General features: G+C 37.1%; 2 protein-coding genes across 2 annotated transcripts in view; both read right to left on the reverse strand.

Annotated features, from left to right (window-relative positions):
* si:dkey-117m1.4 (serine/arginine repetitive matrix protein 1) overlaps positions 1 to 8,760 on the reverse strand; it is an 18,621-nt gene extending 9,861 nt beyond the window's left edge. The window contains exons 1-3 of the mRNA XM_024290086.2: positions 8,606 to 8,760; positions 1,826 to 1,920; positions 1,456 to 1,519 (exon numbers count right to left, since the gene is read on the reverse strand). Of these exons, the coding sequence (XP_024145854.1) occupies positions 1,456 to 1,519; positions 1,826 to 1,920; positions 8,606 to 8,685 (239 nt within the window). The 5' untranslated portion in view covers positions 8,686 to 8,760. The remainder of the gene's footprint in view (positions 1 to 1,455; positions 1,520 to 1,825; positions 1,921 to 8,605) is intronic.
* Positions 8,761 to 17,208: 8,448 nt separating this feature from the next.
* cntf (ciliary neurotrophic factor) lies at positions 17,209 to 22,689 on the reverse strand. The gene is made up of 4 exons (XM_036212821.1): positions 22,331 to 22,689; positions 22,107 to 22,242; positions 18,340 to 18,648; positions 17,209 to 18,271 (listed from the first exon to the last, which is right to left on the reverse strand). The coding sequence occupies exons 2-4, from the start codon at positions 22,224 to 22,226 to the stop codon at positions 18,098 to 18,100; spliced, it is 603 nt and encodes a 200-aa protein (XP_036068714.1). The 5' UTR covers positions 22,227 to 22,242; positions 22,331 to 22,689; the 3' UTR covers positions 17,209 to 18,097.
* Between the last annotated feature and the right edge of the window lie 1,971 nt (positions 22,690 to 24,660).

Raw genomic sequence — 24,660 nt, forward strand, 5'->3', positions numbered from 1 at the left:
AAAAAAAAAAAAAAAAAACACAAGCTGGGGACACCTACAACATTCATTTTAGACGTGGAGGGTCCTTAACCATGCGTCAGTGTGACGACTTGGGAGTGAAAATGTTTTGGTGCTAAAATACAAAGTTGTGTCAGGACGGGCATCTGGCGTAAAACTCTCCACCAAACCAAATGTGTGGATTGGTGGAAGTCGATTCACTCTGGAAACCCTGACGGGAGACGCCAAAGGGTGATCAACTGGTTTTTGTTTGCTACATTATTTTGGTTTTTTACTCTAAAAATAGGTTTCCACTTTATTTTATTGCCTGTAGATCTCAAATCTTATTTTAAATTACACCCAACTGCCCTCTGTTGTAGCCTCTAAAGAAAGGTCCTCTTAGCATTTGAGGTTTTGCTTGAAATATATAAATGAAATAAAGAAAACAGATATTCATGCTTTTATTTATTAAAATATATGAAATTAAAAAACACTATGACTAACAATGTTAGACATTCCTAAACTCCCAAACCTGAGGTGCATTGATCCACAAGATGCAAATAGTAATGTGAGAAGGACAATTTGCTAAATAGTGCACACAGTCCAGATGAAAGATATTTGGAGGCAGTGGTGCTAAAAAAGTATTTGGCAGTCACAGATTCTGCAAGTTGCTCCACTTACAGAGAGATGATAGAGAAATACAGAGAAATGACGACTATGTTTCCATTGTAGGTTTGTGTAGTAAAGATACTGTAGAAGCTTTACCTATACCCTTTTTTATTCGCTTAAAAATATGCTTCATAAAATTCAGCTCCTTTACAAAATTAAGTAGTTTTTGATCAATTCATTGCGAAACATTAAATTAATTAGTATTTTAATACATTTTCACCACATTAAATGTTTGGTTTTGACTAAAATAGTGAGATATTAATCTAAGTTTCAGACAGAAAGACTTCTCACTTTTCATCTTTAAACTCCTTGACTTTGTATTTTTGTCTGCTAGTTGGTGGGTTGGGGGTTCAAAGCCCAACATTACACTAAGCAGAATCAGCAGGTATTTGGTAACAATACAAATCTGTTTCATGATATCCAACAGTTAATTGAGTGATAGAAGTTTCAGAGTCTAATTTAATGTTGCCAGCAAGGCAAGATCTAGATATAGGCACAGGGGGGGTTTTCCCCCATTGTATTCCAAACAGGAAGTAGCTGCTGGCTCCAAAAAGCCAAAATCCCATAGACTTCTATAGAGAAATAAACTGCTATTACTCAGTCATCCTATTTGTCAACTCTTGCTCTTCTACCCGGTTTTAACATTTTCTTGCTAATACTCATGCACTTTTACGCACTCTGTCCACACACACCCCCACGCAGTTACCACAATCCCTCATCTGAGGGCAGAACTGTCGACAAACTCTAGTGCACACCAAACAGGACAGTGTGAACAGACCCAGAGATGATTCTCTGAGTCCAGGCACTCACCATGTGTGTGAAGCCAGCTCGTCCAGAGCGGGCTGCTTCCTTTTTGCTGCATCCATACAATCACCTGAGAGAACAGCAACAGTCTGTATGAGAGGATTACAAGGCAGGGAGCCATGCAAACAAACACACACACACAAAGGTCATCACCCAATCTCATGGAGCACACACACAGAGGTGAGCATCCAAAGTCAAGCACACACATCCAGACTCAAAAGTAGGTCACTCACACACCAGTCCACCCCCACAGCAATTACAGACACACATAGGCAAATGCACACACATGCTCACACCTCTCACCAGCAAATATGCTCACAACCACAGCTGGTGGCAATAAGAAAAAGATGTGCAGATATATGAAACAAACACAAACCTGGGCTGAACTTCTGCTCGGGAGCACTTTCTTCTTCTGTGCTCGTGACAAAGACTTTCATAGGTGTTCCTTTTCTTTTTCTTCCACAGCCGCGCCTGAAGCAAATACATGAAAAGACACAAACACGCAATTATCATTTAATCAATTGACTGAGTGGCCAAACTTCATATCTGTCAAGTCGGGAGTTGATCAATAAAAGGCTGGCCACCCACAAGATCGATGCAGCTGCAGCCACACAAATGTAGAAATAAACACAAATAAATACAATTTTTCTTTAACTAAAACTATAATATATATATATATATATATATATATATACACTACACTATTTTCCACACAATACTAACCACATATCAGGACACTATTTAATTCGGTTAAAAATAAGTTTCTAGAATAATTTTTTTCTGCTTTAGTTATATGGTAAACAAAAAAGGAATAATAGTTTACTTTTAATATTTAAAAGAAATGTAATTTAAAAAAAAAAAGTTTGTGTAACATGAAACAAAAGCAGTTTTTTTAAATAAGTGTTAGCGCAGGTTTTACAAAAAAAGGTTCACTTTAAGGAGTAACGGTTGAAAACTGACCTAAAAATACTTTAATAATTTAGAGCACTCATACAAGTTTGTACTGTAAGATACAGAAACATGTCATAACTTGTGTAAAATATTAGTTGCTTCCAAAACAACATTTTTTTTGCCTTATCAATTTAGATTTTCCTCAAACTTTTTTTGTTGTTAAGTGTGTAATATTTTGTGGCCTAAAAACTACTCGGATGAAAATAACTTGTTTTTTAAGTATTTTCTTTACAGCTAATACTATAGATGAATCGTAAAACTGGCAAAATATTAATAGATTAATAAGATCAATTATTGGTATTGGCTGACACAAAGATTCTGACTTCCAATTCCTAGTTATAATCAGTTTCTCTGGTAAAAATCTGCTCTGATGGTGCAGATCAAAAAAACAAACTTCAGCACATTGCTAGAAGCGTGATTGTAGCTCTGATGTCCACCTTCAGGTCCCTGCAAACTGTTTTAACCAAGAAGCTCTCCCACAACCAGCAGGCAGTGAGCAGATATTTAAGACTTCCACATTTTCAGGATCTCAAACTCTGACTAAATTTTTATGCTTATAAAATTAATTGCCATGTTTTAAAAGGCTGATAAACTAAAACAATAGTGTTTGTTTTGTTTCTATGTCTGATAGCTTAAGGTAATCTAGTTGGGGAGTTTATTTTCAAATGGCTTTATATCTTGAGTAATATAGCACAAATTCAAACTATAGTTATCATCCAAAATGTGTTTGAAAATAGGTTTAACAAACGTTCCATTCTATACAGCCATAATTTTCAGTTATTTTTTTCTGTTTTTCAACACTTCTTCTTTGTCTTCACATTGTGCACAACCCCCTTACAGCTGGAAAGATATTGTTTGTTTCTTACAAACCTCATTTGTTAATGTTTGTGAGAGTACACAAGTTTTTGCATGCAAGAAAGGAAGAAAAAAAAACAGCAAGAGGCACAATTGAGACAAGAGTACAGAAGTGAAATAAAAATGGGAGAAATTGTGTGAAAAGGAAAGTTAGAGAAGAAAAAGGAGAAAAACTGAGGAAAGGAGACTCGTATGCAGGAAGCTAACAAACTTTCTATCGGCCCCCATCCAAGAAAAATCTTCCTTTGCAACAAACTTCACAACAATTCTTACATAAAATATGATATTCATAGAATATAAAGACTTAAAATCCACAATAAGCTTCAGCTTTTGTACTAAACTTATCACAAACATGTAATATCTCCACCGTCATTGCAAAGTTCATATATTTGAACATTAATCTCTCATTAACTCACATTTATCAAACCATTTGTGTAAAGAATGTTTTCAGCAATAATTGTGATTCACATCAGTATTCTAAAAGTACTTTTGCTAGCATTTTCATTATATGAATGATTTGTATAAACATATACATATAAATACTTCATAATAGTTCAAATATACATAAAAATAGCAAATACACAAATAGAACATATAGAAAGACATGTTTAATTATGAAAACCTATATTAAAATGCTTGCCTCAAGTCATCTGCTTGTGAGTTTAACCCATCCTTTATTTCACAGATAAATTTAGTATTGTGAATGTGTGCAAGAAAAAATAAAAACACATGGCTTTCTGAATAGCTCCAAAATGATATTAACTAAAAATGTCACAGTAGCCCATTGACCAAAGTTCTCACTACAGCTCTTCAGCAGAACTTTAGCTGCTTTCTAATTTAAAAACAAAGAGCTGAACTGCCTGGTTTCAATGAAATGAGTGTGGTACTTCATGTGATGACCACTCCACACCATGCGACTTATAGTCCGAAAAATACGGTAGTTACTTTTAATTTATATCCTAATTAAGACTAGAATTGTCTGGTGACCAGAACTGAACCGGCAAGCTAGGATCAGTTTGGAGAGAAATGTCGAAATATGTTTGCACCTTTTTTTTTATTTTTAATTGGTTTCCTTTATTTTTGAGAGAAACCCGACCATGTTACTCAACAGCTTGCTTTGTGTCAGCACTGCCTGAAAAAACAGGGGGGTAAAGGGAATGGAGCTAGTTGAGTGCTAACATGCGTACATCAATTAAGCCAAAACCTTACTTCAGTAACGTTAGTATCACTGTCTTTCAAAACTATAGCAGACAGTAAAGGCGAATTCCCTCCCCACAACATAGTCCCTAAAATACAGCGCAGAACTATGTAGTGCCCTGGATTTTAATGCAATTCGGACACATGCCCACTACTTTTTTTTTTAAACTGCAAATATAATGTCACCCATTTAACAAAGTAAAAACCTAATAAATATGAACATTTAACTAAGACTATTTATGAATCCACTGTGATCTGATGATTGAAACTTGGATGATTTACAAAAAAAAATTCATTGATATATATATATATATATTTTTTTAAATGTCGAATCATTCAGTGCATCATGGTCTACATTTGCCAAACTAATCACTAATAATGAGTATTATTCATTGACTGATCTACAAAAACTGGACAGGGAGACCCCCTCCCCCCTTGCGTTCTGAAAATGAAGTTCATGGAAGCAACAAGTAAGGAAAAATCCCATACACTTCCATTGAAAAATAATGATTTAATCTGAATAACCATTCTTCCTGTGCTATTTTTTTAAACAAGTTATTGCTAATCCTAATTTTTTTTGTTTTTTGTTTTTTTGATGGAAAGTTACCCAAGTAATAAACTGGCCAATCGGATGCCTTTATTAAAGTATGGCGTGCTTGCTGGCCTTCACGTTGAATGAGCCTGCTTTCAAGCAATAGGGTTTCGAACTTCCAACAATCTCACTCCTGATTGGCGAGAGTGGTTGCCATAGAAATGATGACTCAGATCTATTCGGACCAATAACTTCTTACTGATGTCATCTGGCTCCAACGTGATGGTGTCTATATCGCAAAAAAATGGTAAATGAATGGACTTCTTTTTGTTAGAGTCAGAAATAAGCCATTGTTTATCAGTCTAATTATGCTCAGTCAATGGCATCAATGCGCTCTGGTTTTTTTTTTTTTTTTGCTAAGACTTCTGGGAAATTTCCAGGGCACTAGATTTTGGAATTTTAGATTTGAACACCTCGACAAAATGGTGAACACCCTACATAGTGCACTAAGCAGTGAGGGAATACAAACACAAACAAACACAAAGTCTACAGACTGTCTACACCAGTACCACTCAACAGGTTAGCAACTTCACTTAGTCGATGCTTTTCGGGGCCAGTTGTGTTTTATAGTGTGTCTCTGTGTTTAGTTTTGGTTCAATGAGTTTCCAGGAAGTTTTTTGATCTCCGAATGTCTTTCCTGCAACTCTTTAGAGGACTGACCCTTCAACATCTCATTCTGTTCTGTTCTCCATCATTTTTTCTTTCTTAGCATTTCCAAACAACAACAGACAGCGCTCTCTCAGTGTGCATGCACAAATACACAATCAAAAAAAAAAAAAAAACACTCACATATGGGTTAGCACAAGCATAGACACACAGTCCACATGTGCACACACGCACAAACACCCACACATACACACATTTGTACCCTTGCCTGGCCCACATGCATGCATCAACACACACTTCCACACATAAACACAGTGACACGCAAACAGTGCTTTCTCTCTTTCTCTCTGACTTTGACACACACAAACACACACACGCAAACCCCGCCCTCTCAGGCTTACAGGCACGTACACACACTCTCACACACTCTAACAAACACATATCCTTACTCCAGTCAAGCTCACGTGGATACACACACACACACCCTTCCCCCTCTCTCACTCACATGTATACATGCACACAAACTCACACATACACACACTCCCTCTCTCTCAAATAACCAAATCCACGGTCTCATGTTCCATCGTTGACACACACTCTCTCATTTGCACGCACAAACACACATGTCAGCACACACACACTGTACGAGACAGACTCACACTCCTGCATGTCTCCTTCAGTGCATTGTCTCCCCCACTGCAAAAGCACACACAAACACATATGTTCCAGCAAACAAGTTATTCCTCCCCAGTCAAAAGCAAACAAACATTGTGTGCTTGCGGATAAAAAATACACACAAAAACACAACCTTTTGTCACGTCTTGTCAAGTTTCTTTGCTGCTTCATCCACGTTTATTTAGACTGAACCCTATCAAACAACACACACACTCAAGTCTCACGTATACTTTGTCCTTCATGCAGAACATTCTCTTTCAAACACACACAAACACACAATCCTCAATAATAAAACTAATAAAATACACACACCAATCTTTTCCTTGCTTGCATATACCATCCCACCCACATAAAGATAGTTTTCCTTTGAGCATGCGTACACACACACGCACACAAACTCCTGTCCTCTTTCATAAACAAAGTAGATGCATAAACACTCTCCTTCCCTCTGCATGACACACACAAACACATTGCCCTTGTCTAGGAGCTACAAACACACAGATACACAACAAACACACAAACCTTGTGTGTCTCCCTCATGACACACACACACGCACCCCTCCCTCTCTTAACTGACTGCAGAACATACACACACCTCTTGCAGAGCAAATACACACACAGGCAACACACACTCAATACCAAGCCCTTTTTTTCCAGTTTCCAAGACACACAAAATCACACACACACACACACTCAAGCCTGCACACGCACGCATGCAACCCCCCCCCCTTCTGTTTCAAAAGCTTGCACGCATGCAAGTGATTGCAGACACGAACACACACATCCTCACTGTCACACACCCTCCCATCTCTTTTGCTCTCTCCCACTCTTTCTCTCTCAGACACATACACACTGTCTCTGCAACACACACCCTCCATCTTCTTTACCCTCTCCTGCACATACATTAGACACATGCTAAACCCTCCACTGCTGTTTATCACATGCATGCACACGCACGCACACACACCTGAGTTTCTTAAACACTCTTTACTCCAGCACTTTCAAAAAAAAAAAAAATCACTAGAACAAGGCACCAATTCAAACTCTCAATCACACATTTGGTTACACATAAACACAACTCTTCACGCACTCACACAGACACTCAATTCTACCCTCAATCTGTAACACACACAAACAAACACACACACCCCCCATCTCTGAACACACATATGCGCAAACACACTGTCCCCTCCCCTCCTCTGCGCCTCTAACACACTTCCCTTCTCTCTCAAACACACACTTTTTGTTGAATACTACACACACACTTCAGTCTCCTCTGCTTCATAATAAACACACCTTCACTCTGCAATATTTTTCTACAAGCATTCAAAGGCAGTTTTTTCTGTCACAATACAACTCAATCACAGATACACACAACAACACACTTTAGACAAACACACTGCCTTACCAACAACCTTAGTGCATGAAAACACAAACTCACTGAGGTGCACAATCCAAGTGCATGCACACACACACTCACTGAGCTGCACAAACCCATTCCATAAGCACACACTTGTGTACATGCACTCACACTTGTTCTCTTTGACACACACTCCTCCCCCTCCCTCTCCTCATCTCTGTCTCCCTCACACACACTCTGTCACGCACACTCTTTTCCCCTCCCATCCCCTTCTCTTTCACTCACACACCTCCTACCTCTACACACACTCACACACAAATACACACACCACACGCAATACTGCTTCATTCTCTCTCACGCTCCCTCTCTCCCCTCTGTTTGCGTGTGTGTGTCTTCCACTTTTACACAATCACAGGCGGGTGCCCGTGCACCCTAACCAGGCACGAGCCCCTTTCAAACACACGCGCGCGACGCACCAGCATTGAAGTAGTTTAATTCCAGCATGTTTGTAACTTTGTGAAACAGTCGCCTCACATTCCAGGGAACTTTGTTCTTCCCACCGTACCTCTCCATCAGAAATAGACTCACCTGTAACAGGTGTGCACTGGCCTGCTTATATGTGCATCCGTTCGTTCGTGTTGTCACGTAAATATCAAATAAGTTTTAAGCACGCGCCCCTTTGGAGACCTACTCTTTAAAATCTCGGACACGACGAAACAGCGAGTTTATCCCACAATTATCATCTCTGCGACATTTACTCTGTGATAAACTCCACTGAAAACACGCGGGCGCAACTTTTATTTGCTTCAAAACACGCTCGCGCGTACGGGTGTGCTACGCCCACTCGAGTTCGCCTGTCAGTGGACTCGACAACATTGCCACAGTCCACCGCTGTCGCGTGCTTCAGTTGACAGACTCACCCCCGCGTTGGCGCTGTGGTTTTGACGCCTTCGCCGTCACTGTGTGTATATTCGAAGACTGCCCGTGCAGTCTCCGCCATGTTCACGCCAGCAGCTGATGGTACTCGCACCGCCTCACGGTTCAGCCTCTCGCTCTTCTCTCCGGCGGTTCGACTGGCTCACATGAAGGTTATTCCGGCCGCTACCACAGCAGCCTAGCGGAGGGGTCGACAACGCACAGAGGGGAATCACAATTGAGCCCCGACATGCACAAGTATCTATATAAGACCTGGAGAATAAGTATCACTAAAAATAACCAAATTGGAGCGCAATAAGTTGTAATTATTGACTGTATGATACTTTGATAAAAGGATCGTGGGTTCTCCACCCCCCCTACAGTAGAATGGATGCGCCCATCTAGCAGCTGAGAAAAGTGGACCGCTCAAAAAGAGTGAAAAACTTGTTAACTACGATTTTTTAAATAATAAAACCTTGCTTGAAGAGAGAACATTTAATTAACACGTTAATTTTTAATAAAAAGTTTTATTATATATCCATCTTAAAGGGAAATACATTTTGGTTAATCAACATCCAACAAAAACTAATTTGTTGCTCATAAATTTCCCTTTTTTATTTCATAAAATTTTATTTTCACATTTATTTTTCATGTCTCAATTTATACTCTGTTTATTCTAAATCAAATCAACCAGATTTTTCTAATAGAGTCTTATTCTTTTTCATGTCTTTTTGTCCAACTATTTATAACCCATGAACTTTTCTTCCCCTTCTCACTGAAAAAGACATGGACATCCCATCCACATCTTTATCAAATGTCCTTGATCAAGTGTCATGGATGCTCAAATTAGCATCTTATGTTTACATTTGGTTATAGTTTATGAGGAACCCATCGGAAAAGGTTTATTTACCTAGACGTTAAAAAAAGAGTTAGAGAAAGAGAAATCAAATTTGATCATTTCTGTAGCAACCAAAGAATGTGAATGCAGATAAAGATAAACTTCAGCTGGTTATTTGTGGTATTTTTAATTCAAAGGACTGTAACTTAAGGCAGGATATATCCTTGCACACCTAAGAAGTTTTTAACAGTTTTATCTTCTACAAAATCCAAAAATCAAGTTTCAAAATTAAAAATGACATCAGCTGCTGCAATAGTCTAGTAGTGGTTTAAATGATATAAATGGTTTTAAATAATATAAAAATACGTTTTTAAAACGTTTTTCGTTCTCTAGTATGTCTTTACCAGTTTTTTTTCTGAAAGTTCTGTCTTTAAAAATAGAATACTTTTTTTTTCATATAGACAATGCCAGAAATAAGAATCTATTAGACTACTGTGAAAATGGATGTTTAATGATGGAATTTACACAACAGGTAAAATAATAAACCAAATTATTTTCCTGGATATTAGATTATAGTTTTAATGGAAAAATAAGAAATGATTTGATAGAAAGCCTTTTGAAAACTGCATCAAGGATTGCAAAAAAAAAAATCAAACATAACCTGCTGTAGTTTCACCTTTTTAATTGTTCTGCCATCAGTAGATGAACTAGCCACAAATCAGTGTAAGATTTTAACAGAATTTATGCCCAACCAGTTGAGGAATTTTTTTATTCAAAAAAGAGAACATTAAACTTCTTAAAATTATCTTATTAATGGTCAGTAGAAAACTACAAAAGCAAGAAGTCATACATGCAGAAACATTTCAGGATTCTTGTGTGACATGATGCAAGATCTCTATTTATCTGTGTTTTTATTTTATTTTATAATACCTTTCCTGTTGTGCTCTTTGGCCCTTAGAGGTTGATTTTAAACAGCTATTAAAAAAGCTTTTTCAGGTGTCATTCATTTGAACCAAATCATGAATTTGATTGAAAAACAGGTAATAATTATAATTCCCACGCAAGTGAGGAATTGTCTTCAAGACACATACCTTCATCTGTTTTAACCATTGACATAAAATAGAGATGGGCCAAAAATGGTTGTGATGTCATCAATAGAAAATGTCTCACTTCGGGTTCCAACAAAATGAAGTCGATTCAGTTTTTTTTAGTTCAGCTGCAACCATTGCCAGTCTAGTGCAGGTTCACCAGGACGCTGGAGCCTATCCCAGCTTCTGAAGGCTCAAGATGGGGTTCACAATCAAAAGTTCACCAGACAACCAAACACACAAACTCTTGTGAAACAATTTAGAGTCTCAATCTGTGAAGCATGTTTAGAACTCTGGGAGGAAACTTGACATGCTTGAATGGAGAGAACATTCAAACTCCACAGAAAGCTCCGATCCAGGGCATTGCTGTGAGGCGAGGTCACTGACCACCGCAAGTGTTGTCATACAAAAAAAATGATAAATACCAAAATGATTTTCTATGTTTGTAGCTGTAATTTAAATATTTAATATATTCTACCAGAACTACATTTAAATACCCATCTGACATGCATTAGCGAGATAGCCCTTTTTTTGAAGACGGGAAATACTAAATTGGCAAAATTCCCTTTTATGATTTTATAGACCTAAAAAATAATTACGTAAAAAAATTATTTACATTTCCATGTTGTGAGTTCAGTTTGGTATTTTTTAAAAGCACTTTTACATGGATGCATTTACAACAGGGTCTTAAAAATCAACATTTGCAAATCGGTTGTCGTGGGCTGCAAAACTCTATATCTTCAGAATATGTATTTAACGTTTTTTCACAGTTCTTGGATTAAATTTGAAATCATTTTTTGTATTTTATCAGCTAGATTTGCACAAGTATAAATACATCTTGTTTAAATTTGTAGGTTCAGACCTATATGCGGAAATGTATTGAGCACAAAGATAAAATCTGACATGACATTTCTGTGTTTCAAGGTATGGTATACGAGTCCTTACACAGACATATAGTGTTTCACAGTTCATGAGATGTTTCTGCTGATAAAATATGTGTTCACTTTCATCTCATCTATCTATAGGCCATGGTACAGAATGGCTTGTTGCATGTTTCTGATTCTCAGTTATGCATTTATGTTCTTTTTCTGACACTTGTAACCCTCCAAAATGAAGCTTATATGTTTAAAATTCTTCAGAAAAAAGACCTAAAGACCCACTCTGATAAACATTGTGTTTTTAACCTTTTATAGTGGTATTATTCTCATAATGAAGGACTTATTTAAAGAACTGTAATCTCAAAATTGCACTTTAGAGGATTTATTTTTTTCACCTGTAATTAGGTTTTTAGGGGCTGTAAGCTAGTGGGAGAGTATGTAAACAGATATACAGTGGGAAAGAAAAAAAATAGTCAGCCACAAATTCCACCCCTGTGCTTTACAGTAGATATGTGTTCTTTGGATGCAACTCAGCATTCTTTCTCCTTCAAACACGACAAGTTATATTTTGCTTTCATCTGACCATGGGACATTCTCTGAATCCTCACCTCTGGATCATCCAAATGCTCTCCAGCAAACTTTAGACGGGCCATTGGCAGGGGGACACATCTGACACTACAGGGTTTGAGTCCCTGGCGGTGTAGTGTGTTACTGATGGTAACCTTTTTTACTTTGGTCCCAGCTCTCTGCTGGTCATTCACTGTGTGGTTCTGAGATTTTTGCTCACCCTTCATTGTATCATTATTTTGACCCCACGGGCTGGGAGATTATCAGAGGTCTTCCATGTCCTAATAAATGTCCCACAGTTGATTTCTTTACATCAAGTTGCTTACCTATTGCAGATTCAGTCTTCCCAGCCTGATGCAGGTCAATTATTTGCTTTCTGGTGTTCTTCGACAGCTCTTTGGTCTTGGCCGTAGTGGAGTTTGGAGTGTGACTGTTTGAGGTTGGGAACAGGTGTCTTTATGTAGATAATGAGTTCAAACAGGTTCCATTAATACAGGTAACAAGTGGAGGACAGAGGAGCCTCTTACAGAAGAAGTTATGGCCTGTGAGAACCAGAAATCTTGCTTGTTTGTACTTGTTTTGCACCATAATTTGCAAATACATTTCTCAAAAATCAGACAATGTGATTTTCTGGATTTTTATTCTCCCTTTTGTCTCTCATAGTTGAGGTGATAAAAATGACAGGCCTCTAAATTTAAGTTTGTCATGGCAAGTATAGGTGAGCTGAGACAGTATGGATACAGTATGGAGATAAAGAAGAACATTTACAAACCCAGAGTGGTGTGTTACATACATATGGAAGCCCTGAGTGATGGGAGCAGAGACAGAAGAATGCTAACGGAAATATGGAGATCCTAAAGCTGCTTTAATTGTAATTCTACTCTGTTTGTGGGCGCACACGATCATGAACACCTCATCATCTGCAGTGATACGCCCAGTGTGTGTGTGTGTTTTCCTGCGCACTAACAAGAAGCTGAGTGCACACACAAATGCAACAAACACAACCAATTTTAGATGAGAACAAACATCCACATGCATGAGTGGTACAAACTACACACTGACATACACAGCCGTGGTTCTAACGAAATCAAGATACACACCCTGTTCCATAGCATACACACAACCACAAACACAGTGGGCACATAGTGCATTCATTTCCCTTTTATTCAGCACAGGCACATATTGTGCTGCTGTAACACACACACACACACACACCCACCAAACACACACACATACCCTTTGCACAGCCTGCTCATAGCTCTCCCCTCACACCCCTCCCCCTCCGTCTCTGTCAGACACACACATGCACGCACGCTCACACACACACACACATACACATTCCCTCCCACGCAGGCGCAAACACACACTTGCACACATGCAAACACACACACATTCCCTCTTTCCTTTCACACACACACCCCTCCCCCCATCCCTGTCTCTCTCTCTCTCTGTCTCTCTCTCACACACTCAAACACACACACACGCATGTCTCCTTTCTCTGCTCACTCACATGAATACACACACATTCCCGCTCTTGCTCTGCACCTCTCCCTCTCACACAAACTCACACAGCTGTGTGAGTTTCTGTCTGTTCGACACAGCTTTCAGCACACACACACACAACACACTCACACAAATGCACACACTTGTCTCCAGCTTACTGTCTGTCCTCTCCCTGCTGTCTGCATCTATGTGTGTCTCACAAACACACACATTTACTCTTCCACACACACACCTACACACTCTAACACACCACCCTGCCCTCTTTCCCCTTCTTTTTTTTCTCACAGTCTCTCAGAAACATATACACACTTGCATGCACACAATTGTGCAAGTACACACAAACAGAAGTGCAGAAAGAAGCAGGCACACACACACACACACTTTCCATCTTGGTCTTAGCATGAGCATACACACATTTTCAATGTATGTACTGTATCACCTGCCTTTATGCCATGATGCGTGCTGGCTGTTACACAACTACTGCAGTCAAGCATGAACACACAATCACACAGATGAAGGTCAAAACATATAGGAGTTTTTTACTTTGGATTTTTTTTATTTATCACAATTTAATCACCAACATTTGTCAACAGGTTTCAAAAAGACACAACTTCAACAAAAATCAAGAAAAGTTTATTTCACTGCTGACCCTCTGCCACCAAAAAACAAACAAAAAAAGTTTGAAAAATATTAGCAAAACATGAAATATTACGTGGAATTTGCATCAATAATTGCCAGTTTATTCCCTTCAAAATAAAGTAAAGAAAACAAAAAAAGTTTGAAAAATGTTTGCAAAACATGAAGCAATAGTTGTTGCCAGTTTCTTCTCTTTAAAATAAAATAAAAAAACAAATAAACATTTGTTTTAAAAATGTTTGCAAAACATAAAACATTGAGGTTCTTCCTTTCAAAGTAAAATGAAGAAAAATAAACAAAATTGTTTGAAAAATGTTTGCAAAACATGAAACATAAAAATTCTTCCTTTTAAAATAAAATTAAGAAAAAAAAATGATTGAAAAATGTTTCCCAACATAAAATATTACATGGAATTTGCACCAGTCAGTTAAAAATGTTTGCTAAACATGAAACATTGAGCTTGTTCCCTTCAAAATAAAATAAAGAAAAAAAAATAGTTTGAAATATGTTTGCAAGACATAAAACATCAAATGGAATTTACAATAGTCATTGCCAGCTTCTTCCCTTCAAAACAGATTTTTTTAAAACTGTTTTAAAAATGTTTGAAAAACATGAAACATTGAGCTTCTTTCTTTCAAAATAAAATGAAGAAAACAAACAAAAATAGTTTGAAAAATGTTTGAAAAACTTGAAACATCACATGGAATTTACATCAATCATCACCAGCTTCTTTCCTTCAAAATAAAATCTAATTCTGTTTCCTTGTAGGTTTTGAACCCCAACAGAACAAATAAAGAGCATATTTAGAAATTTTATTGAACTCTGTTGTGGCTGCATTTTTATTCTGTCTAAATATCTTTTCTTAGGAGAGTTCAGTTTAGCTATGATCACACAACACTCAACAAATTTGAGTCTTGTGCAGGAAACTTACTCAAAGCTGAAACTGCAGAAACGTGTCTCCATGGCTGCAACAAACTTTCTAACTTTGTATGCACAAACAAACATTTAACCATACAAGTAAAACCCCAAACTGTCCAATGAAAACACTCAATCACTAATCATTTAATATAATAAGACATTTTTTGGGGTAAATTGCCAAAAAAAGGAGATGTGTTTTACATTTTAAATGTCATTGGCATATTCTAACAGCCAATAAATGTAAAAAAAGGAAGAAAGACAATATAAAAAAAAGGTGAGTGGTGTTTGACTAGTAGAACTAGTAAAAAAAATGCATCCTGTGTGAAACCACATCACGCTCTGCTGTGTGAGCAAACACCAACATTTAGTATTTAGTGCTTTCAGTCGACCATCCACATCTTTATCTGCATCGCCCAAACAAGCATCAAAAACCCCAAATGTATATATAAAGGCTTTTAACTTGCAATCTAAACATGTTTTTGAATTTGAATCGTGAATTAATTTTGCCTGATCAGGGTCACTCCTACAGGTGAATCAATATTTCTGCCTGAAAAAAAAATATATATATATATGTATATAATTTATCTGTATTTAATTAACAATTTTAAATACTGAAGGCTATCCATCCATCCATCCATCTTCTTAACCGCTTTGTCCCTTTCGGGGTCGCAGGGGTGCCGGAGCCTATCCCGGCTACTGAAGGGCGAAGGCGGGGTACACCCCGGACAGGTCGCCAGTCTGTCACAGGGCCTCAATCACACCCATACACTCTCACATTCACACCTAGGGGCAATTTAGAGTCACCAATTAACCTATGAAGCATGTTTTTGGACGGTGGGAGGAAGCCGGAGTCCCCGGTGAAAACCCACGCATGCACGGGGAGAACATGCAAACTCCACACAGAAAGGTCCCAGCCGGGATTCGAACCGGGGCCTTCTCGCTGTGAGGCGAGAGCGCTAACCACTGCGCCACCGTGCATACTGAAGGCTATTTCTGGTTAAAATCTTTGGAATGTCTGGTTTATCTGTCATTTATTTTAGTTTACTTTTTGTCACTTTAGAATTTTGTGTTGAATTGGACGTTTTCTACAGATGTTTTAAAAATTCTTCAAATGAATCTTCAAATTTTGTCAGCATTTATATAATTTTTCCAGAGTTTTCTTCTTCTGGATTATTTTGCATTCAAACAAAGGGGAGGTGCCCTTGCTTTGAATTATGTTATAAACCCCCAGCGAATCTATCTGCACCTCTCCTTACAGTAGAAAAATATTCATGTTTGCCCATTTGGGACACGTTTCTATTGACTGATATTAATGGCCACTTTAGCTCAATTATTTCAGAGTAAAGTTCCATTTTAATAACCTAAAAAGGTAAACCAACAACATAGGAAAAAGATAACATTAACATATTTCTGAAACAGATCCACAATTCTTGGCTCAGCTGCTTTGCAGCTCTGCAACTTTGGCCTAAAATAGACGGAATGTTTCACAACTCAATAGACTGAATTTGTCAAACTTAACTTGTTACTTTGTGGAAATCAAATTTAATTGAAAATTTTATGTTAATAAATTGGTGGAAATTATTTCAAGGATGTAATAAAGAGAATGTTAGGTCTGAAGAGTTTCAACCAACCAGGAAGGCAACATTCATCCCACTCTAGCAGCATTATTTGTTCAAACAGCTTCTTATTGAAGTCTGTTGGCATCAGTTTGATTGAAAAAAGAAATATATTTAGATCTTATTTGGAAAAACAGCATATATAACTCTAAACACCCTTTCATTTTAAAACATTTAACCTCCAGTGCATCCATGTTCACTTCATGGGATGATGCAGAAAGAGACCTGCAGGACAGAAATGCCTCATCTTGTGCAACACTTAATGTTCAGAACCTGTTTAAATATCAGTGCTTCTCAGCTCCTGGTCTGATTCATACTTCTCCCAGCCACAAACCTCACTTTTCTTTGATTATTCAGTACAAGAGCTCCAATTATTACATTCATTTTTTATTCTAACACATTAAATCTTCGTACAGAACAATCAAGATTTTGCCAGATTAAACTAAGACAAAAGAACAGCATAAAATAATCCTTTTAACACTTATATTTAGGGTTTGGTATTGATAATAACTTCCAGAATTGATTTGATTTGATTCAACAATGCCCGGATCAATTTGATTCTGATTTTTTTTTTTGTGTGTTTTCAATCCTCTGTATTCAATTCGTTTCAATTCAATTTCAAGTTCACATGGTTTACAAATCTAGACATTAATAATCTGCATATGTGTTTTGAAGGTATTTATATTAATCTGTTGCAGTTCACATACTGTAAAATTTATTAGTGAAATTATAATTACATTGTTAATACAATACAGCGTTACTATAGGTTTTCCTTTGACCTGAACAACAATATAAGGGTTAACCAATTTCAACTCGGATAGCTGTCATTGAATTTGGCTCCCAAAAAGATGATGTACTCAGGTTTGATGGGATTTTAACTTAAGCAGCTGTAAAATGTTATCCTGAAGTAATAATACATTTTTTAAATATATCCGGCTACTTAATTTTTTTAAAATAAACTTTGCATAAACAGGTGAAATATATGTCTCTTAAAAAAATGTGGTGAAATAACGGCATGGATTGAAGTAACAGTGCAATGTAACCACTAGAGGGTGCTGTTTCACTGTTGAAAAACATTCTCTGTACTCAGCAGTACAGTAAAGGCAGAAAGTACAGCAGCAAATGTAAACATATAGTTTGAAGGATTGCATAAGAAGATCCTATGCATGTGTTTGAAGGAAGTGCTGCACTCAAAAATAATACTAAATATCATATAACATCGTGTAAGGAAAGATAATTCTCTTTAAGGAAGACTATGCAAGAAACTTTATATCTTCACTTTCAAAATTGCCTGGTTCCCTCCCTCAAAATAAATAAATACACAAAAACTCTCTGACTCATTCATTCCTCCTTTTCTGAGCAACTTTCTATTTTTTCGTGTCTCTTGAATCCTTTTTCTGTTCTGACCTGCTCAGTCATTCCTGCCACAGACACCCTCCCTCCTGTCCCCATCTCATCGTCGAGCACTTCTCGTGCTCCTGACCCGGGTGGTGCTGCTCCGCTCCTCAGCAGCCTTCCCCAGCAGCTCTTGGAGGGTGTTTGCGGCCGCCTTGCTCCAGTGGTGCACCTCTCTGAAGACCTGGAGCAGCCACAGCTTCAGCTGAAACAGAGTGGTCGGACCATCCAACTGCAAACGAGAAGCTCCGCGTTATTTCCTCCATCAGAATAGTCTCCAGTGCAGACATCAGCACCTACCTCTGACCCCTCCAGGCTGGGGGTCAAACTGGCAGCTCCATCCACAGCTTTGAGGAGGTTTCCAGTGCTGAGGAGGAGGATAGAAAGCCTTCCCTTCACCATCTTCCTCTGGTTCTCATACTCCCCCTTTACCCCGCCGCCAAGTTCCTCCTCCTCTTTGGCGATGGCTCTCTCCAACAAGCTTTGGGTTTGCAGCAGAGCAGAGTGGAGGCGCCACAGCTTGTCTCTGGCGTCCAGCTGAGAGGAAGGAGGAGGGACCACAACCAGACGGGCGTCGGTCACATTATCAGGAAAGCTCTCCTTCTGTATCTGAAAGATGCAGAAACAAATAACAGAAGTAGTTTAAAGATATTGTAGATAGATAACGACAAAACTCAAGTCCAGATCTTTGAAAAAAAGAAAATCAATAGAAATGTGCAGGTTTTCAATAAATTCCTGATCTTTTTTACTTAATTTGTCCGGTTTACACAAAAATTATATTTCACAAATCTTCTATATTGATTAAACTCAAGCAATTTTCACTTGGAGTGTTGTAAAACAAATTAATAAAGAGCTGTGAAAAGAATAGAAACATGTGTCTTCTGATATGAAGCAATAAAGGTTCATTTAAATCCTGTCAAATTCTAAAAGTTTAATAGAGTAGTAGTAGGAGATAAAAGGGAAAACATTGTTACAAAAACAACAAAAAAAACTTTTTTAGCCAAAAGCTCAGGAGCTACCCCTATTTCGCTAATGCAAAACTGTTCAACTGTTTTTTTATCTTTTATTTATTTAGGCCAATTTAGCCTTGGTTTTTGGCTGAGGGTCTCACTTGTAACTAGTCATCCAACCCAAATAAAATCATGTAATTTCAGTGTTTACACTCCGTAAGTGTTTTTTTAACACCTATCATCCATTTTCAGGACCCACTAAGTGTCTTTTGGGGTCATTGGCAGCTGGAGTCAACCCAGACACTGTTAGGTGAATGCAGAACCACAGACTAACATGAACACCTGGAGACAACTTAGGGACAATCAATTCACCTATGAAGCTTCAGCTCCTGAAGAAAACCCACACATGTAAAGAAAAAATCCACATGCTCATGAATAACAAACGAATAATGAATAAATTCACTGTCATTTTACATTATACAATGAAACTGAGTACAGTGCAGTCCTTGTAAAAAAAAGAAAAGAAAGAAATTAAATAAAAAAAATAAATAAATAAAATAAAGATAAATTCAAACACAACATCCATATTTTCAGCCAATGCATGGCTCCTAATGTAGTGAAAACTAGTTTTAAAAATTTTTTTAAAATGGCATTAAACTGCACAAAATAAAAAGATTTCCCAGCTGGGATCTGAGCCTTCATTTACAGTAAAGGTTACAATAGTAAGTGTGTGTTTGTTCTATTTTAGTTTATCCATTATCACTGTATCAGTCGTCTTTGAGATTTGGTATCAATGTTTTTGGGAGGCATACTGAGTCATTACATATTTTACATTCTTCCTCAACGCAATATGGTCCTACAGTACAATGAGGGTGAAAAGACTAAAATAAAGCTAATATAAAAACACAATCAGTAGCTGGCAAATACACTGGGAGTAAACTTTTGTAAATCTTTCTCTGACAGAGCCAGTGCCTTACCAAGCCACAAACCTCTCCACAAATCACTGACAGTTAAAGCTCAAACCGTGGATTGAATTCTTCCAGACATTTATGGAAACCACAGAAAATGTGCCGTCATTAAAACAACATTCTCTGGCATCAATATGACGTGCAACAGAGATTAAATTGCAGAATTTATTAGACGCGTGTTGGTAAAATGTGTGACGAAACCTCAACGCTTAAATAAATCCCACATTTTGGTGTCCAGAGGTCACGACCTTCATACTTGCATGGAGGTCCAGTAAATTCTCCTTCTGCAACCACTCTCTTGTGTTTGGCAACAGTCATAAAAAAGTAAGTGCTGTTAAGCCTCTTTGCAGTATAGGACCGATTAAGGAAATACAGTGAAAATCAAAATGTGAATTGTAGCTTATAGAGTGGAAGATTATAGTAAGGAGTTGTCAGGAAAAAGGTGGACGAGTGAACCAAACACAGGACTCCAGACTTGGCGACAGGAATTTAAACCATTTAATAAATTAATCAAAACATGACAGAAACCCAGAAATGGTGACTGAGCAGAGCAGATGATCTGAAAAACAGAAAGTTAAATAGAGTCAGGACAATTAACTGAAATGAAAACAGCTGTGAATCATGATCAACATGGAACTGGTGTGACTGTCAGGGCAACTCAGAACATGAAAAAAAACAATCTAAACAAAATTCACAATCAAGTTTGGCTTTAATCCTAATTATGTCCAGCAAAAATGGTCCAAGAAAATATGACAATATTATGAGATTACAGAGCCACCAATGAACATTTTTAGTGTTTAAGGTCTAATTTATGGAGAGAAAATAGTCTCACCCTGATTTGTGTGTAGCTTTAGATTTGTGTGTGCATACAATTTGATTTGTGTGTAGTTTTAGATTTGTGCGTCTGTAATTCTTGATTTGTGCGTAATTTTGGATTTGTTCGCGCGTAATTCTTGGCTTTCTGTGTAGCTGGGGATTTGTACGTCTGTAATTCTTGATTTGTGTATAACTTTAATTTTGTGTGTGGCTTTGGAATTGTGCGTGCGTAATTCTTGATTTGTGCGTGCGTAATTCTTGATTTGTAACTCATACAATACATTTTGTGTGGAAGTAAAAAAATGAAAAAAAATCAATAAAACACTAAATGGAATTTATATAAACACAACTTCAAATTACAACAGCTTGAAACTAATGACCCAAATCTTCAAAATAAGGCACGAATCACTTGTTACGCACAAACAAAACAGCATTTACGCACAAATCTGATGTGAGACTCTTCAAGTCTGCAAGATTCATCTGTAAGTTATGCGTTTGAATGCTGGGTCATCAGAGTTTTCATACGCTCAAACTTTGGAGATGTAAAAAGAGTCTCACATCAGATTTGTGCGTAAATGCTGTTTTGTGTGTGCGTAAGAAGTGATTTGTGCTTAATTTTTAAAGATTTGCGCATGTACTAAGCTTAATTTCTGCATGTGTAAATGGAATTTTGTATTTTTTTTAATTCAATAATTTTTGTACTCATGCACAAAATGTACTGTATGAGTTACAAATCAAGAATTATGCATACAAAAAAATCTGAGTGAGTCTATTTTCTCTCCATATTATTGAAACTGTCCTATAGTTTAATAAGAAGTACATATAAAACATAGCTGGAAAGCTTGTAAAGACTCCATTTACAGAGTTTTGTTGTGTTCCATTCTACTTTTAGTGAAGACTGAGGATGGAGAAATGCTCCTCGTCTCCACAAACATCATCTCTGAGCGGCTGTGTTCTCTAAAAGTTTAATTGCTGTAATCAAGGAAAGGGGGAACAGTAGAAGTAGAGACCCAGAAGAAACTGGAGATCAGCTTTAAAAGGATGACTGCCAGAAAGGTTAAAACCTTCTGGTAAAGAAAGGACTTTCTCATAGTTCAGACTGGCTCCAGAAAACATGTGAAAGGCAGGAAAGAAAACATGTCCTGACAAAACAAGCTGAGTGGAAATGAGGAGATGATGAATTTCCTAGGAAACTAGAAAGCGCCTTTCATTTCACTTTCATAACTCTTTCTTCTTCTTTTCATTCCTGACACACTCGAGGAAGTGCTTCCACTTTTCCTCCCTCCTTAAGTCTGTTGAGAAAAAGGTGGAAAAAGGAAGCTTTCATACTCACATAGAGCTCCAGCAACTTGGAAGACTCGCCCTGGAGCTGTAAAGCAATCATGGAGGCTCGGTTCACCGCCGTCCTGCTCAGATTTGAGCTCTTCATGCTTCTGGTGCGCCTGTCTGCCATTTCCACCTCCAGCTGTCTGTAAACGTGAAGGAGAATCTACCGTGTTAGCCCTCTTCCACAGGCAAGTTCCAGTAAAGAGACTTAAAGTGGGCGACTAATGTTACAGCGTGTGGAGCCAAGTCCCCGCCCATCTCCACGGAGACCTGATGCCATGCAGGAGGAATTCAAAGGAGCAGAGGGCCACTGGGGTTGAGGAGGGAGGAGCTCATCAACTAATGAGGAGCTTATCTGGTTTACTGGTAACAGAAGCAGCCAGTGGTCTAAATATAAGAGGAATGGTGGTCAGACTGTTCAAAAATGCTTCCCGTTGTTCATGAGTGATAAATGCTGAGCACAAGTCCTTATCAACAGGAAGCTACACGCTAGTCCTGCTAGTCAGAACAGAAAAAAATATCTACATTTGTACTGACCTCCAAATATTTTTGTGCATCTTTTAGATCAACCTGCAACTCCATGGCCACATTTAACTTTGAAAAATAACTGCAAAGTAAAAAAATGAGTACATTTTTAAAAGCTAAAGTAACTCAAATTGTATTTAAGTCATTCAGCTAAGAGACAGTAAAGATATCACAAGTTAAACTAAAAGACATTTGTGTGAATCACAACGTACTGGATTATAAAAAAATTCAAGGATTTTAAGAGTGTCACATAGTTAAAAAATACATATATGGTCACTTAGTTACTTGTGATTTAATTTAAGTTAGTTCGATTTACACTTTTCTGGCTGAGATGAAACAACAAACATTAAAATAAACTGTAAATCACATTTGTTGTATTGAGATGATCCTATGTGACACACTTTTATTTTGAAAGGAAGTTGTTTTTTCAAAAGTTATAAACTACTTTATATTTTGAAATTCGGCTTTTTATGTTTATGGTTTCTTTATTCAAAAAAAAACACAAGTAATTTATATTTATCATAATAATAATAATAAATAAATACAAATCAGTGTCTTATTTTGTCAAAAGGGGAAATAAGACTTTGTGGCTCCTATTGGCTTGTTAGAAATTCACCCTCTTGGCTATTTAAGTTTTGAAAGTTGCAGTGAAAAAATTATGATTCTAGTATGACATCAAAGCTTTTTAATTATTTTTATACAATGATTCTCCACCTTAAATGGATGAAAAATAGCAATTGAACTGTTTAAAATATTTTTTTATTTGTTTTAAGACTGATTTGGATGCCATCTTTACAAAGGTAGCCTGCATCTTTAGCCTCTTCATCTATTTTAACACATTTATTTCTCAAAAAAATGATAAGGATCACAGAAGTTTGACATTTTTAAGAAAAATAGGAGTTGGATTCCCTTTATTCTGAAAGAAAGCTTATGCAATGTTTCATGAAGAATCTGCTGTGTCCCTTCTTTTAGCTGAACATCTACCAGGTTTATTGCTTTTGCAAAGACTATATCTTGGAAGTCTGTGGGTGTGTTGTGCCTAACCTCCTGAAACAGCTCACTTTTTTACATTACCTGTGAGCCTTTTTCCATAAATTCAGCTGCCTCAATGCTTTATTGTTCTCTGGAAGGGGAGTTTGGATTGTTGCAGTATGTGTCAGTCAATAAAAAGTTACAACAGAGGACATATCAGGGCCTTATCAGGAGATTGTGTGGTGTTGAAAAATATTTTTTTTTATTCTGACACAGGTTTTCTTACAACATTGTTTTAGAGGTTTTTATGACAGAACAGAACCATCTTCTTATATCAGTTTGTTAAGCCTCTTTAGGTCACCCTGAAGTTCAAAGCAAGGACTTATTTCACAGAACCCATGTGCTGTTAGCAGCACATTTTTCCTTATTCGTTACATTTTTGGGAAATCAATTGCAATCATTTGGGAAAAATAAATTATTTTATTGCCACATTAAAGTAAAAACCCATGTTACTGCGAAACAATTATAAATATACATGACTTATCCAAATTACTTCCTCCAAGTTTCAACTGATTAAATTTGATCACTTATAAAGGACAAACAAAAGTTAGTCTTAAAAACGAACAGCTTTACCCTTTGAACCTTTTACTTTAATATCAAGAAAACTTGCAATATAAACTAAATTTTAGTCAAAAAAATGCAATATTTTTTCTCCACCAAATTAGAAGTTCGCTTGAAAAAAACTTGATAAACACGCAAAAACCAGGAAAATCAGACAAAAACGTTAAATTTCATTGCTGATTACCTTAAAAACATGGTTTTATTTTCTATAAGAAGAAAACTTTCATAGTAAATCAAACTACTATTATATTTTACTTTAACAGACATATCTGTGTAAATATATTTAACTCCTTAAAAAACGTCAGAATGAAAAAACTTTAACTGACAGTATCCATTGCATCAAATCTGACAGAAAAAGCTGTTGTTCACGTATAAGCCTACTTGTGTTTTTGGATGTTTTCACTTTTTAAAATCAATCATTTGAATTTAATCTGCCGCAATTG

The sequence above is a fragment of the Oryzias melastigma genome, linkage group LG1 (assembly GCF_002922805.2).
Source record: "Oryzias melastigma strain HK-1 linkage group LG1, ASM292280v2, whole genome shotgun sequence".
Taxonomy (NCBI): Eukaryota; Metazoa; Chordata; class Actinopteri; order Beloniformes; family Adrianichthyidae; genus Oryzias; species Oryzias melastigma.